We start from the raw sequence: 21,068 nt of genomic DNA on the forward strand, positions 1-21,068 counted from the left end.
AGGATGTTATGAAGTCCTTAGTATGGTTGGGGGGCACAGAATAGGATGACATGAATTCCTCAGTAGGGTTAGGGAACTGCAAATAGGATAGTATGGGTTCCTCAGACGGGTTGAAGATGGTGGAATAGGACCATGTGGATTTGTCAGTAGGGTTGAGAAAGGCCAAATTGAACAGTATGGATTCCTCAGTACATTTATATTTAAGGCATTTAGCAGATGCTCTTATCCAGAGCAACTTACAAAAGTGCTTTGCTATTTACCCAAGAATAACATCGACTAGTTTGAATAGACTAATAATTTAAAGATACCTCTAAGTTTAGACTCTACTAAACACAAGTCAATAAGGTGACCACTCTACTATTCGCCCAATAGTAGTTTAGGTTTTAGGAGTTTAGGAAGGCTGAATAGGACAGTATTGATTTGTATGAATATGATTACATGGACCAACAGCAAAAAGGATGGTATGGATTTCTCAGTAGGGTTAAACAACAGCAAAAAGCAATGGGACAGCATAGGTTTTTCAATAGGGTTGAGGATCATGAAAGAGGGTGATATGAATTCCTCAGTAGGGTTGAGGAAGGCCAAATAGTCCATTATGGATTTCTCAATCAAGGAAGGCTGAATAGGATGATATGGATTCCTCAGCAGGCTTGAGAAAGGCCAAATTGAACAGTATGGATTCCTCAGTAGAGTTGAGGAAGACTGAATAGGACAGTATGGATTTGTATGAATAAGATTACATGGACCAACAGCAAAAAGGATGGTATGGGTTTCTCAGTAGGCTTATACAACAGCAAAAAGCATAGGAACAGCATAGGTTCCTTAATCGGTTTGAGAAAGGTTTTTCAGTAGGGTTGAGGAAGACGAAAGAGGGCGATATGAATTCCACGGTAGGATTGAGGAAGGTCAAATAGGACAGTATGAACCTATTAGTAAGGTTGAAGAAGGTAGAACAGGATGGCACAGATTTCTAAGTAGGGTTGAGGAAGGCCGAATAGAACATTATAGGTTCCTAAGTAGAGATGAGGAAGGCTAAATCATCCATTATGGATTTCTTAATCGAGGAAGGCTGAATAGGATGATATGGATTTGTCAGTATGGTTAAGGAAGGTGGATTAGGATAATATAGATTCCTCAGCAGGCTTGAGAAAGGCCAAATTGAACAGTAGAGTTTAGGAAGACTGAATAGAACAGTATAGGTTCCTAAGTAGAGTTGAGGAAGGCTTAATAGTCCATTATGGATTTATCAGTAGAGTTGAGGAAGGCCAAACTGGTTGCCGTGGAGCCCTCAGAAGAGTTGAGAAAGGTAAAAAAGGGTGAATTCTGAATATAATAAATATACAAGATACAAAACACTGGCAAATTTCTAGGGCATGGTTCCCCATTGATTTGAATTCATTAGAATTAAGAAAGTGCAATATGGGCCTTTGTACAGTGAGTTGATGACTATAATTTATTAAATTGGTTTATTGAATATGGTTTATTATAGTAGATAGAAGTTGAATGTTTATACAGAAGTATACTGTTGATTAGGGTTTATTACAGCAGACATGTGATGAATATGTTAAATTGCAATAGACCGGTATTAAAAATGGATTTTCATAGTGTCTCTTCTGTCTGTCTTCTTCAGGCTGGGTGTTGTTGTTCTTGTGTGAGGTCACAGAGGAGTAGCATGTTTTGCAAGTGTTGTTTAACAAATTAAAGTAAACCCCTTTGACAGGGGACCTGTAGATAAACTGGACTAATGACCTTATTATTGACCCTCCTAGTGTAATTAGGTCCTCTGTGGATTCATATGAAGAAAACAGAGAACGTCCCTTTACACCTGATGTCATTATTTCATAATCATGGACATTTCTAAATAGGAGTCAGAACTACAACAATTATTGATACAAACATGTTGTATCAGAGCTTATGGCTCTCAGAAGAATTTAGAAATAAAGTACAGATGGAGTTTGCAGACTGAATGATGCTCTTTTCTATACTTTTAAAATACTAAATAAACAGTTTGAGTCAGTTTCCCAAAAAGTGAATTTTAGTTCTTATCCTAATACTTAAAACTTAAACTTCTACCAAAAACCTAACACTAAAACTGGTCTTAGTCATGACTCTAACCAAACCCTCAAACCAAATTCTAATCTTAAACCTAACCCTTACGTGATCCTGACCCTAAGCCTACCTCAGCCTAATCTATAATAGCCCTAACTCCAACCCAACCATCTAATTTTAACCCTGACATCAGTCCAAAACCCAACCCAGTGTATAATAATGTGTGTTATACATGTTACCTGTTAAATCTCAGGTGAACATCTACAGATCTGAACCTGAACTCTCCAGATTAAGTGAAAAACAACAATCCAACAGATTATAAACACAATTTCTTACAGAGTTCAGTAAAGTCAATGGTGATCTACTGAATGTGTCCAGATGCTTTACTGAACTGATGTGGTTGATATTACTGAGAGTTGAGTTGATTTTATGCCATCTGTGTTTGTCTAGATAGTTTTGTCAGTTGTTAATAATTCTGGTTTATGTTTTGAAGCCCAACAACTCAAAAGCATCTGAACTGAACTGTAAATTGCTTGAACCGTAGCTCAGCAGGTGAGTCTGGGTTTATTTTAGGGGATTTTAATGATCCTTTCTCTATCTCACCTCCTGACAATGAACTTCACCACAGTGTTAGTCATATGTTAAGTAAACATATGCAGAGCCTTCAAATGGGAAACCCACTTAAAAGATCATCCATATGTGTAAGATTCTCATTCTCATTTTCTAGTGAGGACACAGAACTGTGTCAAGAGAAAAGGTGGAAACTTCCTGATTTAAAAGTTGAGGAAACAAGTGTAATGGCTGAACTGAATGATGGGGAGGGTGCCTTAAATCTGACTGATGAGACCTGTATTAATTAACTAAGTAGGTTTAATAGTGAGGATTTTAGCAGTGATGTAAGGGTCTAAAACTACAATACAGCTGTCAGAGAGAGAGAGAGAGAGATGGTCTTTGCTATCCCCCTAGAAAGCCTTAAAGACTTTCAGCAAGTAGCAAGTGAACAGTCAGTTCATGAAGGTGATGGAGGTGTTGAAGTTGGGTAAATGGACCAGCGTAAGAATCTGAGACACTTTAAGAAGAACCAAACTGTGATGTTCTAGACTTTTGGATCAGAACACGTCCAAAACATCAGGCAGGTCTTGTGGGGTGTTCCTACCAAACTTGCTCCAAGTAACATGAGGATCATGAACATCCCCAGTGTTACGGGGTCATGGAGGCCCCACTTCACATGATGTCTTTAGAGGTATATACATCCTCATGTACCCTCCTGCCTACTAGCTATATATATATATATATATATATATATATATATATATATATATATATATATATATATATATGAATGAGACCTGATAAATAGGCTTAATAAATTGTCTTTTGTCTGACTGTGATGTTTTCTATGATGTGTGCCACAGAACTTTTGATGTTTTAATTATAAAATTATAAAATTATAAAATTAGAAAGGCTTTGACTTATTCTTGTCATTGGTATTATTTACTTCTCATTCAGAATGACTTAACTTTCTGAAACAGTGTAAAGTCCAGAGGGGTCTTATTATGAGTGTCCAAAAACATGCTGTAGAGGGAATAGTGGCTCCTCCAGGATACCACCCCACTCTCTCCCCTGTGGGACAGGTGGTCTGGGTGTGTGTTGTGGACAGCTGTCTTGGGCTGTAGTAAACTCTCTCTCTCTCTAATGAAGGTGTTTATCAGGGTAGAGTCCTAAGGGGCGCTCTTCTCTCTCTCTCTCTCTGAGGAGGAGGTGGTCTGAGTCAGACTCTGGGCTCATTTACTCAGAAGAGATTTTTAATACAGGAATTCAGTTAAACATCTCAAATTAAAGCTGAAACATGTTGACTGCGTGATTTCAGATCCATCCATACATCAAGAGACATTACTAACACTGTATCTCTGTCCAAATACTTATGGACCTGACCTGAGAGATTAAAGTAAGTGAAGTACAATAGTGTAAACAGTAAACGTTGCCATTTTGAATTAACGATTGTTCTTAAAATGGATGATGAATCTGATATCCTGTCACAGTGTTGTGAGGAGTGTTTGACCCCTGTCTTAATTCCTGAATTTGTGAACATGTTTGTGAACCATAATCCTAACCAAAATCTACACCCAATTCAACACCCAGTAACTATATATAAAACATGTGATTGCCCCCTTTCTTTTAATAGCTAGTGACAACCAGCCATATAGAGCAATAACTGCAATAATACATGTAACCTGAAATAGCACAGAATTACATATAAATTTACATTAATGGAATTATCAGAAGCTCTTGGTCAGAAGTACTTAATTGTCCTCTCAGAATAGCCAGAAACTCAGCTAATATTATGTACTACCCAATACAAGTCAGCACTGATACCCAGATACAGAAGTACAGTTAAATACAGTACACCACACACTATACCCGATTCCTAAGAACATATACATATACGATAAATAATTAATATATAAATTGTGTTGCACCTGTTTCCATACAGTTTCACACATTTTACCTTCATCGTTGACTGATAAAGCAAAGTCTAGCATCTGTTTGCTTGAACTACCATGGTATCTACATTAGTATTTACATTACTTCTCTTGTGGTGGGTCACTTGCGACACTGCTTGAATATACTGCCATTGGGTAATGATACTAGCTTTATTTAAATGCCTGTAGAATATTTATGCTTCATGCTTTATCCTCTAATTTGGTAGAGCTGTAGTTCAGAAGGTGTAGAATGGATTTTGGAGTACTATTGATTTCTGGCCCACAGTTAATGTTATTCTGTCTTTAATTCATAATTTTGTGCAGGTGGAAGGAAAACGTTGTGTTTTTTCTACTCTGTCCTGGTAATAGTTTTAAGAAAACGTCTTCTAGGTGTTACCTATCCACAGACTCCATGATTATGATCATAGTCCAAGTGCTTGTGTAGCTATAATTGATTTGTTTTGGCTATTTCATTTGAAATGTAAATTTAAAAATGCAGCTGCATTGTTTAGGCTTAGGCTACAAAGGTGCCATCACCGGTCTAGATGTTTGTACTCCATACATCTTAATAGATCTTAAATGGGTCGAGTGAAATTGTACTTGAAGTTCAAAGGGCCCTTCATATGAATCAGGTTATAATATTTAGGTAAGGAGGAGCTGGTCCAATTTGACAACAACATGAACCAGTGAAGAGAACCCAGTAGAGGAGTGATCTGACTGAACGTGGGAAGATTAAAGATTTGTTGTGCTGCTTAGCTCTGGATCAGCTGAATACCAGCCAGAAGGAAGTTGCAGTAGTAAAGTTTTGGGATGTGGAGAGACTAAACAAGTTCCTTGGTGTCCTCTCTAAAGAGAAGGGGTCAAATGCTGGAACAGCAGTGATGTAAGGGTCTTAAACTGCAATACAGCTGTCAGAGAGAGAGAGAGCTGGTCTTTGCCATCCCCCTAGAAAAGACACTTAGGGTCAAAGCCTTAAAGACTTTCAGCAATGAGCGAGTGAACAGTCAGTTCATGAAGGTGATGGAGGTGTCGAAGCTGGATGAATGGACCAGCGTAAGAATCTGAGACACTTTGAGAAGAACCAAACTGTGATGTTCTAGACTTTGGATTCATAGGGAGGGATGGGTCTCGCTGATAAGTTGTAGGGCATCATCTGTGGAATCTAGAGAAAGTCAGAGAATTAGGAAGAGGAGAAGGAGGAGGATGGCGTCTGAGGGTAGGAGTGAAGACAGGAAAAAAGTGAGTGAATCTTGTTAATCTTGTTCTCATTAAAGAAGGTTTTCTGGAGAAACTATAAAGCACTGCAATGATAAAACACTTAACAAGTGTCAGCAAGACCTCAAGAAGTTCTTTCATGCTGTTATCACCAGCAGGATGGACCATTCCAACTAATGGCCTTCTAACTGAACTTCCCAAAAAGAGCATCAAACAGCTCATCTAGTTGATGCTGCAGGATTTTCAACCAGAAGAACAGAGCTTATTACTTCGCTTTAGGATCCTTACACTGACCTCCAGTGAGCATAGAGCTGTTGCTGGTCCACTGACTGGTTTATGTTAAAAAAGTATTTTAGGTAAAACTGAGTAAAGTTCTTAGACCCTTGGAGACATGTCAGGTGGTCGAGTCCAGAATCAGAACTAAACGTAGGGAATGTAAAATTACGTACAACTAGAACCGACTCCCAGGAGATCTCAGATAAGCCTGAAATGTAGCAATTTTTAGAATTCAGATTAAAAAACATTTGTATTTATGGCTCAAGAACCTGCATTTGTTATTTCTGTTTAATGTAAAGTATTTTTCTATTTCTATGCTTGAAATGCCTTGCTTTGTGTGTAGGTGTATCTGTGTTTTCTGTGATTAGCCAAATGGAGTGCTTTCATCATAGAACCCAATTGCTGTAATTAAAGTTTTCTTAGATAAATACACACAAATCTGTAATGACAAAATATATCAATTTGATTTGAGGAGAAGTAAAAAACATCCAGTTAGTATTCAGTTCAATTGAATTTTATTTATATAGCATGTTTTACAACATGATTTGTCCTAAAGCAGTTTAGCAGAGAGACCTTGAGAGAAACAAAGATCCAAAAGGGGAAACATCGTCCTCTGGTCGAGAACGAATAGCACGAAATAATAATAAATAAGAGAACAGCAGTACAATAATTGGTTTGATTGAAACAATGAGGCATCAGTTTGAATCAGTACACCCTGCAGCATATGGCCTATTTACCATACTACCATCTCGCAGAAGGTATAGCAGTTTCCAGACCAGAACATACTGGCTAATGAATAGTTTCTACACACAGACTAACAGACTACTGAACTAGTGATGTAGATATGAGTCCTCCTTCATTACCCTTTTTACTCAGTTGCTATTGATTATTATTCCATCTTATTATACCATCTAACCTTCCTTTGTGCTGCCACAATAGATCTGCCCATTCAAGGCATGGACTCTACAAGACCTCTGAAGGTGTCCTGTGGTATATGGCACCAAGAATAATGTTAGCAGCAGATCCTTTTCTGCAAGATGTTAGGTGGTGCCTTCATGAGCATCAATGAGCCTACTGACCACTGCATACTGGGAACACCCCACAAGACCTGCTTGCTGATGTGCTGGAGATGTTCTGACCCAGTCGTTATCTAGAACATCACAATTTGGCTCTTGTCAGAGTGTCTCAGATTCTTACGCTTGTCCATTTTTCCTGCTTCAACACCTTCATCATCACCTTCAAGAACTGACTGTTCACTCACTGCCTACTAAATTCACCCCTAAACAGAAGCCACTGTAGATGAATAGAATCAGTGTTTTATACTTTACCTGTCAGTGGTACTAATGTTGTGGCTGATGAGTTACTTATTACTACAGACACTGTCACTTGTTACATTAACAGTTTTTCTTTTAAACTAATGCACACTGTACATGAGGATCATTGGCTATATGATTCTTTACAGTCATTTATAAAAACAAATTGCTAATTTAAAAGCTGTTAAAAGCTGTCTATTCACATTATGACTTTGCATGATTACATATTATATTTTATATCTTCTATTCTTGTAACTGTGATTGTTCTAATAGATTTTTATAGGACTAAGTTGTTTCTGCATATGTCTGAACATTTAGCTCTGTTTATTTAGCTTATGGGAGCTATTCTGCTGATTAATTACCTGAGTTTGGTTGAAATGGATGAAGGTTTTGACATTCTGTGCAATTTACCAATAACTCTTGACCGGAATTCTTCATCATTTCTAGAATATTTGAACATAAAAATGTTTATTTACTTTTTTTCTGGTATACACGCAGCTAACCATTTTATCTATTCAACTTATCTATGACTCATTCGGCTGTGGCCAGCTCATGTCTACTAAAATTGCTTTCAAAACTATAGGTGGTGAATAAAAGCTGATGGCAAATGAAGACTATAAACTGTATAATTCCAGCAAGGTCTCCTGTTATCTAATCACACATGCATTAATGACATAGGCCCACTTAAAAGCTCAAAATGTCCCAAAATCAACCCTCTAAATCATGACACATTTTACAGTGTAACCACATAACTGTTTAATTAAAGGGTCAAAATTATGGATGATCATGGATAGGTGTATTGGTGGATAGATGACAGTAAAGTATTTAGACACAAGGAGAGTCAAAAGAGCATCCGAGTGGTTGCAGTTAGCAGCAGTGTAATCAGCAATTTCTGTATTCATGGTAAACTAAAGAAAACATTTCATTCTGTAGTCAGAAGACAGATGACTCAGGGGGCGGGGGTGATATCTACTGCAGACAATTTCCTCTAATGTTTTAAAAAAGAGGCATAATCTACAGATAGTGACGGGAAGCAGGATTGTATTTCTAAAGTTAAGATGTATATAAATCCATAAATGTGTGGATTTTTTTTGTCATCTTCTTAATCCTGTTGTAAATTGTTTTCAGTTTCAGTCCATAAACAATAGGATTGAGCAGAGGAGGAATAACCAGATTTTCAACAGATATTATCATGACAACAATATGAGGTATATTAGCTTCTAATCTGTTATTGATAACTTCAAAACAGGAGATGAACGTGAAACTGATGAAGATGATAAGATGTGGGGAGCAGGTCTGAAGAGCTTTTCTTCTGGACTCTTTTGAGTTCTTCAAACAGACGGTGAGAATTCTAACATAGGAGAAGATTACGAAGATCAGTGGTGGAAACACAGCGATGCTAAAGGAAAACATTCCATAGGAGGTCTTTACAGACGTGTCTCCACAGCTTAATTTAACAATTGCAGCAGTATTGCAGTAGATTCTGTTTAACTTAAAGCTACATGGCTTAAGATGGTATTTCAGAATAATCCCTACACAGATTTCACAGGAAGGAACAAACCAACAGCAGAATAAGAGCTTTCTGACAGTGGACATTTTAACAAGAGTTGCGTACTGTAATGGCTTACATATGGACACATATCTGTCATAGGCCATAGCTGATAACAGTGTAAACTCTGAAGCAGCGTATATGTGAATGAAAGAGGACTGAAATAAACAGGCGTCATATGACACTGTACGTGTCTCACACAGTAAATCAATCAGCAGTTTAGGGAAAATCACAGTTGTTCCAAACAGAGCATTACAAAGTAAAGCAGCGATGAATATGTACATCGGCTCATGGAGCTGTTTGTTTGCAAATATGACAGAAATGACAACAGCATTGCAGCAAATAATCAGCAGATAGACGACGAGAGTAACTGCAAAATAGACATATCTGTACTTCTCCAGCTCTACATGACCTTCCAGGGATAAATACGTCACATTAGTAGAATAATCCATGGTTTAGTTTAAAGCAGTAAATAAATCTCACTAGTGAATAAAGTCCGATAGCAGTCAAGAAGAGTCAGAAGAGTAAAGAAGGCTGTAAAGTCAGTCTGAGGTGTGGAAAACATTGTGTCCAGTGTCTGTTTATATATTTCCAACTAGGTACTTAATCCTTGCTTTCCTGATTGACAGATTCCCAAGGACAGCCCTCCTTTACTCCTGTAGCCAGCCTTGGTAGGCTTCCTTGGGCCACTTTTTGATAGCTATTGACCATTGTATACCAGGAAAACACCACACAAGACCTGATGCCTGATGTTTTGGAGATGTTCTGACCCAGTCGACCCAGTCAAACCACAGTTTGGTTCTTGTCAGAGTTGTCTCAGGTCCTTATGCTAGTGCATTTTCCTGCTTCAACACCTTCATCACCTTCAAGAACTGACCGTTCACCTGTTGCCACCCCTGAACAGGAGCCTCTGTAGATGAAGATGACCAGTGTTTTTCACTTCACCTGTCAGTGGTACTAATGTTATGGTTGTTTGGTGTATAGGAAATGGAAACTAGGAAACCACAATGTCAGTTTTAGTTTTTTATTGCATAGACAATTTCTGGAAATAAATTTACTGATCAGAACTAAACATAGGGAACGTACAATTACGTACAAATAGAACTGACTCCCAGGAGATCTCAGATAAGCCTGAAATGCAGCAGTTTTTATCATTCAGATTAAAAAAAACATTTCTATTTATGGCTCAAGAACCTGAATTTGTTATCTTGTTTAATGTAAAGCATTTTTTTTATTTCTGTGCTTGAAATGTGTGTAGGTATGTCTGTGCTTTCTGTGAATAGCCAAATGCTAATCTGTAATGACAAAATGTATCAATTTCATTTGAGGAGAAGTAAAAAAAAACATCCCATTAGTATTCAGTTCAATTGAATTTTATTTATATAGCATATTTTACAACATGATTTGTCCTAAAGCAGTTTAGCAGAGAGACCTTGAGAAAAACAAAGACCCAAAAGCGAATAGAAGAATAACTGGTTTAATTGAAACAATGAGACATCAGTTTGAATCAGTACACCCTGCAGCATATGGCCTATTTACCATACTACCATCTGGCAGAAGGTATAGCAGTTTCCAGGCCAGAACATACTGGCTAATGAATAGTTTCTACACACAGACTAACAGACTACTGAACTAGTGATGTAGATGTCCTCCTTCATTACCCTTTTTTACTCAGTCACTTCATCATCATTATTATTATTATTACTATTATTATTATTATTATTATTTTTATTTTTATTGTTAATAATAAATACCCCCATTGGAAACATATAAACAGACACTGGACGCAATGTTTTCCACACCACAGACTGATTTTACAGCCTTCTTTACTCTTCAGACTCTTCTTGAAGGCACCTGACTGACTACCTTAACTACTTAATACTCAGTGTGACTGCTATCAGACTTTATTCACTAGTGAGATTTATTTACTGCTTTAAACTAAACTTCTCTGGAAGATAAATAATAATAATAATGATAATAATAATAATAATAATAATAATAATAATAATAATGGTTGTTTGGTGTATAAGAAAATGGAAACTAGGAAACTACAATGTCAGTTTTGGTATTTTATTGCACGGACAATTTATGGAAATAAATTTCCTGAAAAACAAAACATTCAGAAATAATCAAAGGCGCCTTTTTGATTAAACAATAAGTTTTCATACAGATTAATCTATTTTTTTTTTTTACAAAAATGGACCACATCTACCCAAACTCGACCTTTGGCTCTAAGGGTTAAGATTTTTTTAAGTTGGGAAATCATTAATAAAATACTATCACTTCTCGAGGCGTCCCACAAGGTTTGAGGTTAGGGACCTGTGTTGTTCTCTTTCTTTTAATTTTCATAGTCATGCTAAAGATTTTAAACAGGGAATCTTTTTTTTAGCGTCTATGCAGCACAGAACTAGAACCAACTCCCAGAAGATCTTAGATGAGCCTGAAATGTTTCAGTTTTCAAATCAAGTCTAAGACATTTGTATTTATTGCTCCAGAAACTTTCTTTTGTCTCTGCTTTACTTTTCTTTAACATTGTTTTTTGTTCTTAATGTAAAGACTTTAAAATGTGCTGTATACAACATATAAACCTGCATTGTCTTGCATTTATTCAACCCTGTTTAAACTTCAATATTGTGTGTGTGTTTTCTGTAAGTGTAACTATGCTCTTAATAATCACCTCAAGCACCTGCAGTGCTTTCATTATAAACCCAAAAACTGTAATAATTTTTTTTTAGATAAAAACACACAACCAGTCTATGATAAAATGTATAAAGTGTATTGGGCTCAATAACCCCAATGACCGCTCTACAATTTACTGAAAACCTCCAAGACCTATCGACCTTAGCTTACACTTCATTAGGCCAAACGGAGATAGATAGATTCACAAATGGTCTACAAAAATACCCTTCAATCCACCTTAGACAAAGTGACACTGCTTAAATGTAAAATGACTCGTACCTTAAAACAAACAGTGCAGAAAGGAAATGGTGGATGACCAAACTAGAGGTATTCCACTCTGCCTGGAAGGCACTCTTTAAAGCTTGCTCAGCATTTTTGGCCTCGCTGATCGAGAATAACAAAAACAATCCCAGAGTACTTTTTAGTGTGATTTCTAAACTTACTAAACGCCAGGCAGATACTCAACCCCAGATTCCAGCTTCTTTAACCAGTAATGTTTTTATGCCTATTTTAATAATTAAATAAAATATTAGACAACAAATCCAACCCTTCATATTAAATCAGATGTGGCCATCATACGTCAATACTCCCAATTATAATCTGACGTCTTTTAACAATAATAAATTCATCCCTTATCTTAGGGCATGTACCCAAAACCCTTACATTAGCAGTTATAAAACCTTTGATAAAGAAACCAAATCTTGATTCTAGTGTATTGTCTAATTACAGACCCATCTCCAACTTTTTAACATTTATAACCAAGATATTAGAAAAAAGCTGTGGTTAACAACTCTGCTTATACCTGAGTAAGAATGACATGTATGAGTAAATTCCAATCTGAATTTAGATCCAGTCACAGCACAGAGACAGCCCTAGTGAAGATTACAAATGATCTCCTTCTTGCCTTTGATCAAGGCTACATCTTTTTAATAGCCCTACTTAACCTCAGTGCAGCCATTGATGCAGACATGGCGTTAATTTCCATTGTTATGCAGATGACACACAGCTCTCAGCCAAACCTGATGATAAATATAGATAAAAAATTGAGAACTGTGTGAAGGATATAAAACTCTGGATGTCACATAACTTAATTCTTCTTAACAGTGACAAAACCGAGGTTCTCCTTTTAGGTCCAAATGACACTAGATATAAACTATCTGACTTAATGTTAGACTTGGCTGATGCTTTTATTACTCCTGGTTTAGCAGCTAAAAATTTCAGTGTCACATTTGACTCAGATTTATCATTTGAGCAACATATAGCTAATATTAGTAGAACAGCCTTTATGCAGCTTAGGAACATTGTCAAGTCAAGTCAAGTCAAATTTACTTGTATAGCGCTTTTTACAACTGTTGTCGTCACAAAGCAGCTTTACATAATTATTACTTAATAAAGAACAGAGACAGAGAAGAAAGAAGAAATAACATGAAGCGTCAAAGACCCCCGTGAGCAAGCCAACGGCGACAGTGGCAAGGAAAAACTCCCTCAGAGCTGGAGGAAGAAACCTTGGGAGGAACCAAGACTCACAAGGGGGACCCATCCTCCTCTGTCCAGACTGTTTTAAACATTAATGATAAAAATTACAAAACCAGATACAACAGAAAGTTAATAGTTGTGATATTAATAGTGGCAGACAGCCACGAGTCCATCTAGGTTTCAGCACGGCCACCAAACAGGCAGCAGTGGCTGGCGGGTGAGCCATGGGTGGTGGCGGGTTGGGGGGGGGACCCGCTGGCTGGACTGGTAGGTGGCAGCTGGTTAGATGCAGGTAGAGGGGACCTCAGCGGGCATTCTTCCTGCAGATCGGGCTGGGTGGCCATTTACTCGGGGAAGGTAAAGAGAGAGAAGTTAGTTCTAAGAGGAATTTTATGGAGTGCAGAGAATGTTGATCATCAGCATCTGGGTATGTCTGATGACTCCGGCAGGTCTGATTATCACAGCATAATTAAAAGGAGAGAGCCAGAAGGTAACACGGACACGGGCGTACCCTGAGAACACCAGCATCTATCTGCTCCACCGTCAACAAACCTGAGTGATCGCGTGTAAGCAGCGAGACGACAGCTCCAGCGTCTCAGAGTACTACAATTCCCTGGGTCTGTGAACCCCTGGACCTGCAGCCCTTATCTAAGAAACATTAATTACCAAAAGCTAAACTAAACATATAAGTTTTCAGTTTAGATTTAAAGATTGAGACTGTGTCTGAGTCCCGAACATTATCTGGAAGGTTATTCCAGAGCTGGGGGGCTTTATAGGAAAAGGCTCTTCCCCCTGCTGAGGTTTTCTGAATTTTGGGAACGCGTAAGAGGCCAGCACCCTGAGATCTAAGTAGTCTTGATGGTTCGTAATATACTATAAGATCCTGCAGGTACTCAGGAGCGAGGCCATGTAGGGCTTTATATGTTAATAAAAGAATTTTGTATTCAATACGGAATTTAACTGGGAGCCAATGAAGTGCTGATAGAACTGGACTGATATGGTCAAATTTTCTAGTTTTAGTAAGGACCCTGGCTGCAGCATTTTGCACCAGCTGAAGTTTATTGAGGTTCCTGCTGGAACAACCTGACAGTAACGCATTACAGTAATCTAGCCTTGAGGTAATAAAAGCATGTTCTAGCTTTTCTGTGTCTTGTAGTGATAAGGAGTTTCTTAGTTTGGAGATGTTCCTAAGCTGCATAAAGGCTGTTCTACTAATATTAGCTATATGTTGCTCAAATGATAAATCTGAGTCAAATGTGACGCCAAGATTTTTAGCTGCTAAACCAGGAATGATGGGAGAATCTGCCAAGTCTAACATTAAGTCTGATAGTTTATTTCTAGAGTCTTTTGGACCTAAAAGGAGAACTTCGGTTTTGTCACTGTTAAGGAGAAGGAAGTTATGTGACATCCAGAGGTTTATATCCTTTACACAGTCCTCCATTTTCTGTAATCTAAATTTATCGTCAGGTTTGGCTGATATATAGAGCTGTGTGTCATCTGCATAGAAGTGGAAATTAACGCCATGTCTGCTTATAACTGAGCCCAATGGTAACATGTATAATGTAAATAATAGTGGTCCTAAAATTGAGCCTTGCGGAACTCCATATTTTACTTCTGCGTAGTTTGAAGATAAATCGTTTATCTTTACAAATTGGAAGCGTCCCGTTAGATATGATTGGAACCATGATAGGGCTGTCCCTGTGATTCCAACCATTTTCTCTAATCTTTCTAGTAATATAGAATGATCTATTGTATCAAAGGCTGCACTAAGGTCTAGTAGGACTAATAAAGATACGTAGCCTTGATCAGAGGCAAGAAGGAGATCATTCGTAATCTTCACTAGGGCTGTCTCTGTGCTGTGATTGAGTCTAAATCCAGACTGGAATTTCTCATACATGTCATTTTTACTCAGGTATAAGCAGAGTTGTTGGGCCACAGCTTTTTCTAATATCTTAGATACGAATGTTAAGTTTGAGATGGGTCTATAATTAGATAATACGCTAGGATCAAGATTTGGTTTTTTGATTAAAGGTTTTATAACTGCTATTTTAAAGGTTTGGGGTACATGCCCAAGGCTAAGGGATGAATTTACAATTGTTAGAAGAGGTCCGATTATAATTGGGAGAATTTCTTTTAGCAATTTAGAGGGAATCGGGTCGAGTGTACATGTTGTACAATTAGCTGAGGATATAATTTTTTCTAGTTCTGGCTGTGGAAGTGGGTAGAAGGCTTCCAGCCTTTGTTCTACAACTAAGTTTTGTTCTAAAGCAACTATATCGGGTGACGGCCATGTTTGATTTAATAAGCAGGGTTGGATTTGTTGTCTAATATTTTCTATTTTATTATTAAAATAGTCCATAAAAACATGACTAGTTAAAGATGTTGGGATCTGGGGTTGAGAATCTGCCTGGCTTTTAGTAAGTTTAGAGATCTCATTAAAAAGAACTCTGGGATTGTTTTTGTTTTTCTCGATCAGCGAGGCCAGATACGCTGAGCGAGCTTTAATGAGTGCCTTTCTATATTGACTAAGGCTGTCCTTCCACGCAGAGTGGAACACCTCTAGTTTGGTCGTCCGCCATTTACGCTCTAGTTTCCGCACTGTTTGTTTTAAGGTACGAGTTTGATCACTGTACCACGGTGCGAGCCTTTTTTGCCTCATCATTTTATTTTTGAACGGTGCTACTTTGTCTAAGGTTGATCGGAGGGTATTCTCTAGATCGTTTGTTAATTTGACAAGCTCCGTTTGGTCTGACGGAGTGTAAGCTAAGGTCGATAGGGGTGGGAGATTTTTAGTATACTGTCCAGCTGTCATTGGTGTTATTGTGCGTTTTAGGCAGTGTTGGGGAGAAGAATTTACATTTTGCCTTAGATGTAGCTCAAAGGAGATTAGATAATGATCTGATATTGTCAAACTAAGAAACTCCTTATCACTACAAGATGCAGAACAGCTAGTACACACCTTTATTACCTCAAGGCTAGATTATTGTAACGCACTACTGTCAGGTTGTTCCAGCAGGAACATCAATAAACTAGTTCAAAACGCTGCAGCCAGGGTTCTTACTAAACCTTCTAAAGCCCCCCAACCCTGGAATTACCTTCCAGATAATGTTCGGGACTCAATCTGTAATGAGGTGCTCACTTACAGCGGGGTTTGAACGCAGGCCGCCGTGTTGGAGGGCCGCTGCGCTACTAAGTGAGCTACCACGATCACGTGACCAACGGGCCCAAGTGCAGAGTCTTTAATCTTAGAACAGGCAAAATGGAAATGAGAAATAAACCACCCGGGACTCGAACCCAGGCTGCTGCGTCGCGAAACCAACGCTCTGCCGCTTCACCAAAGCAGCAGCTATCGAAGTGGCCAACAAAAGAAATGTAAAGGGGTGGGTTTTATAAATGAGGTGACGTCGCGTCTAATGCGAAATATAGGCGGGAAAACAAAGGACGCCAGGGGAGAACTGGTTACCTCTTTAACTCTAGAGGGAAATACAACTAAAGGGCAAAAAGGATCTCCCAAAAGAAACAAGAAAACTGAGAAGTTACAGAGAAGACAGACACTCCTGCCTTCCTCTGTAACACTAGTGTATGTGTGCAAACACACACACACACGGGCACACACACCAGGGAAGACAGACACTCCTGCCTTCCTCTCATACGTTGACCAGGACGATAGGTCGGAGCTGGACTTCGCCTCCTGTCCGCATTGCGCTTCTGAGCAGCTACTGCAGACAGGAGGGACCTGCGGGCTTTCTGCCAGGTTCTCCGACAACGCCTGACCATCTGTACCCATACTGGCACTCAAAGGGTGACATTCCCAGGGACGAGTGCCAGAGGGTGTTGTGTGCGTACTCCGCCCAAATCAGTTGGTCAGACCAGGTAGAGGGCGAGGAGGAGGCCAGACAGCGAAGGGTGCACTCCAGGTCTTGATTGACCCTCTCTGTCTGGCCGTTAGACTGGGGGTGGAAGCCAGATGTGAGGCTGGCCTCTGCCCCCAACAGTCGGCAAAATGCCCCCCAGAACCGGCTGGTGAATTGGGGCCCACGGTCTGACACAATGTCAGAGGGGAGTCCGTGAACCTGAACCACCTGGTTGAGTACTAGATCTGCTGTCTCCTTAGCTGACGGCAGCTTTGGAAGAGCCACAAAGCAGCCGGCCTTGGAGAACCTGTCCACAATGACTAGAATCACAGGGCTGCCACGTGATCGGGGCAATCCTGTGATAAAGTCAAGGGACAGGTGGGACCAAGGACGCGTGGGTACAGCCAGAGGGAGCAGCAGACCAGTGGGCCTGGTTCTGGGATCTTTGCATTGGGAGCACACAGGAAGCTACATGAGCACGGACGTCGCCTATCATGCCGGGCCACCAGAATCGCTGGCGCAGAAGTTCGAGCGTGCGTGTAGTTCCTGGGTGTGCTGCCTGGGAGGACGCATGGCCCCACTGAAGCACCCGTTCCCTTACAGGCCCGGGTACGTATAGTCGATCCGGGGGGCCACCACCCGGATCAGGTTCAGTGAGGTGGGCCCGTTTGATTGCATCCTCTAGTCCCCATCGGATGGGCGCCACAATCCGGGCCTTGGGGACTATAGTCGTGGGTGTGCTTGATAGAGGAGGGGGCTCCCACTGGCGAGAGAGAGCATCAGGCTTGGTGTTCTTAGAGCCCGGTCAGAACGATAACACAAAATCGAACCGAGTGAAGAACAATCCCCACCTGGCCTGGCGTGGATTAAGACGTTTGGCCTGTTGGATGTAGGCCAAATTCTTGTGATCCGTCCAGACCAGAAAGGGATGTTTTGCTTCCTCAAGCCAGTGCTGCCACTCCTCTAAAGCAAGCTTAACCGCCAATAATTCGCGGTCACCCACATCGTAGTTCCGTTCAGCCGGGGTATGCGATGGGAGAAGTAGGCGCAGGGGTGAAGCTTTTGGCCAGGACCAGACCGCTGGGAGAGAACTGCACCCACGCCTACCTCAGAGGCATCGACCTCCACGATAAACGGAAGGTCTGGGTCGGGCAACTGGAGAACCAGGGCCGTGGTCAACAGGCACCTTAGAGCATCGAACGCTTCCTAGGTGTTTCCTTCCTAGTCAAAGGGGCTGCCACGGAGCCAAAATTCCTTACGAATCTTCGGAAGAAGTTGGCAAAACCCAGGAAGCGCTGGACAAGGCGCAGAGAAGTTGGCCTGGGCCAGTTTTCCACGGCCTTGATCTTGGCCGGGTCCATGCGCAGGGTGTTGTGGGACACAACAAAGCCCAAAAAGGAGATTGACTGCGCATGGAACTGTGATTTCTCCAGTTTAATGAACAGGTGGTTCTCCAGGAGCAACTGGAGAACCCGCCGGACGTGGGCGATGTGTTCGTCTACGGACTTATTATAGATGAGAATGTCATCCAAGTAGACGAACACGTACCTGTCCAAAGCCTCCCGGAGGACCTCGTTGATGTACCATTGGAAGACGGCGAGCGCATTCATCAAACCAAATGGCATGACTTGGTTTTCGGAATGCCCAGACGGAGTGATGAACGCGTCTTCCACTCATCACCCTGTTTGACCCTGACCAGGTTGTATTCACTGCGCAAGTCCAGCTTGGTGAAGATGGAGGCCTGCTGCAGTGCCTCAAAGGCTGAGGTCATGAGGGGTAACGGGTAGCGGCCTTTGACCGTTATTTTATTGAGGCCTCTGTAGTCAATACAGGGCCTCAACCCTCCATCCTTCTTCCCCACAAAAAAGAAGCCAGCCCCAGCCGGGGAAGTGGATGGCCGGATGAACCCTAAGGCCAAGGCCTCCTGGACATAGTCCTCCATTGCCTGATGCTCTGGTGCCGACAACGAAAAGAGCCTACCCCTGGGGGGGGGGGTGCCAGGGAGGAGGTCAATAGCAATGTCAAAGGGTCTGTGGGGGGGCAGCAGCTGGGCCTGCCGTTTACTAAACACCTCCTGAAGGTCCCAGTACTCGTGAGGAGTCAAAACCTTCAGGACTGGTGTCAGTACCCACAGTAACCCTAGGAGTCTTGAGGCATGAGGACCGACAGACTGGCCCATATACCAAGACAGACCGGGATAGCCAGTCCACATGAGGGTTATGATGCTGGAGCCAAGGGAACCCCAGCACCAACTGCAAGCCAGGAGCATTGATAATGAAGAACACTATCTGTGTGAGGACCGACTCGCAGCGTGAGAGGGTGGGTTTGGTGGGACACAACCCCGGGCTCCAGTGACCAACCGTCTATGGCTGCTATGGGCATGGGCTCCCTCAAGGGCTCCCTCAGAGCCAACTTCCTGGCGAGGCCGGCATCTAAAAAGTTCCCTGCCGCTCCAGAATCCAGAAAGGCAGGCAGGCGGACCTCAGACAACCCTGACACTAGGGTGGCATTGAGGAGAACCGTCAGGTCTGTCAGTGGTCTCCCCTCCCCTGGCGGACGTTGGCATTTCCCGAGAGTTCGGGGCACGCAGAACGGAGGTGCCCGGAGACCCCACAGTAGAGGCACCTGCCTTCGCACATGCGGGCCTCGCGCTCCTGCCGTGGCAGGCGAGTGCGCCCCAACTGCATGGGTTGGACACCACTGTCGGGAGGCTCTTCTAACCCCTGAAAAGAGCCTGAGGCAGCAGGCGGGCCATAAGGAGCTCGAGAGGCCTTGCCACTCCGCGCCCTTCGCCTCTCCTTGAGATGGTTACCAACCTGTTGGGCCAACTCAATGAGCCGATCGAGGGAGGCAGGAGGGTCACGGTAGGCCAGCTCATCCTTGAGCTCCTCACTTAGGCCATGGTGGAAAGCCGAGGTGAGAGCACTGGCATTCCATCCACTCTCCGCCGATAGCGTGCGGAATTCAATGGCGTAATCAGCCACCGACCTTTTTCCCTGACGCAGGTGCAGGAGGCGGGACCCCACCTCGTCTCCGTGGACGGGGAGGTCGAAGGTTTGTGACAGTGCCGCCGCAAACCGGGCTGAGGAGGCACATACGTCAGGTTGGTACTCCCACACCGGGGTGGCCCAGGCTAATGCCCTACCGGTGAGGAGAGAGATGATATACACCACCTTAGCACGCTCAGACGGAAAGCGTGATGGCTGCTGCTCGAATGCCAGTGAACATTGGAGGAGGAACCCTCTACAGCCTCCAGGTTCACCAGTGTAGCGCTCTGGGGTAGAGAGGATTCAGCACGAGGCACCACGGCTGCTCCGGCAGCCACAGCCTCCTCCTGGGGAGGTTCAGGAGGTTGCTGGGCAGTGAGCTGAGCTACCAGAGTTGTCAGACCCTGCAGCTGAGAAAGAATCTGCTGCAGGGCCTGCTCATGCCTCCCTACGATTGCCCCCTGACTAACTAGAGCAACATTTGCCTGCTCTAGATCAAATGGCTCTGCTGGGTCCATGTCATCGGCTGGATCTTTCTGTAATGAGGTGCTCACTTACAGCGGGGTTTGAACGCAGGCCGCCGTGTTGGAGGGCCAGCGCGCTACTGAGTGAGCTACCACGATCACATAACCAACGGGCCCAAGTGCAGAGTCTTTAATCTTAGAACAGGCAAAATGGAAATGAGAAATAAACCACCCGGGACTCGAACCCCGGCCGCTGCGTCGCGAGACTGACGCTCTGCCGCTTCACCAAAGCGGCAGTTATCGAAGCTGCCAACAAAAGAAATGTAAAGGGGTGGGTTTTATAAATGAGGAGACGTCGCGTCTAATGCGAAATAAAGGCGGGAAAACAAAGGACGCCAGGGGAGAACTGGTTACCTCTTAAACACTAGAGGGAAATACAACTAAAGGGCAAAAAGGATCTCCCAAAAGAAACAAGAAAACTGAGAAGTTACAGAGAAGAAAGACACTCCTGCCTTCCTCTGTAACACTAGTGTATGTGTGCAAACACACACACACACGGGCACACACACCAGGGAAGACAGACACTCCTGCCTTCCTCTGGTACACAAGTGTATGAGTGCTACAAGCACACACACACACAGACACACACACTGCACAGACACAGGGAGACAGACTCGGGAGAGACACATGAAGGGGAGTGACACACACTCAGCCTTCCACTCG

At 42.0% G+C, this 21,068-nt stretch overlaps 1 protein-coding gene across 1 annotated transcript; it reads right to left on the reverse strand.

Moving 5' to 3' along the window:
- Positions 1 to 8,389: 8,389 nt before the first annotated feature.
- LOC140551104 (olfactory receptor 10R2-like) lies at positions 8,390 to 9,355 on the reverse strand. Its single transcript, XM_072674473.1, has one exon. The coding sequence runs from the start codon at positions 9,335 to 9,337 to the stop codon at positions 8,390 to 8,392; it is 948 nt and encodes a 315-aa protein (XP_072530574.1). The 5' UTR covers positions 9,338 to 9,355.
- Positions 9,356 to 21,068: the final 11,713 nt, after the last annotated feature.

This window comes from Salminus brasiliensis, chromosome 3 (assembly GCF_030463535.1).
Source record: "Salminus brasiliensis chromosome 3, fSalBra1.hap2, whole genome shotgun sequence".
NCBI classification, from domain to species: Eukaryota; Metazoa; Chordata; class Actinopteri; order Characiformes; family Bryconidae; genus Salminus; species Salminus brasiliensis.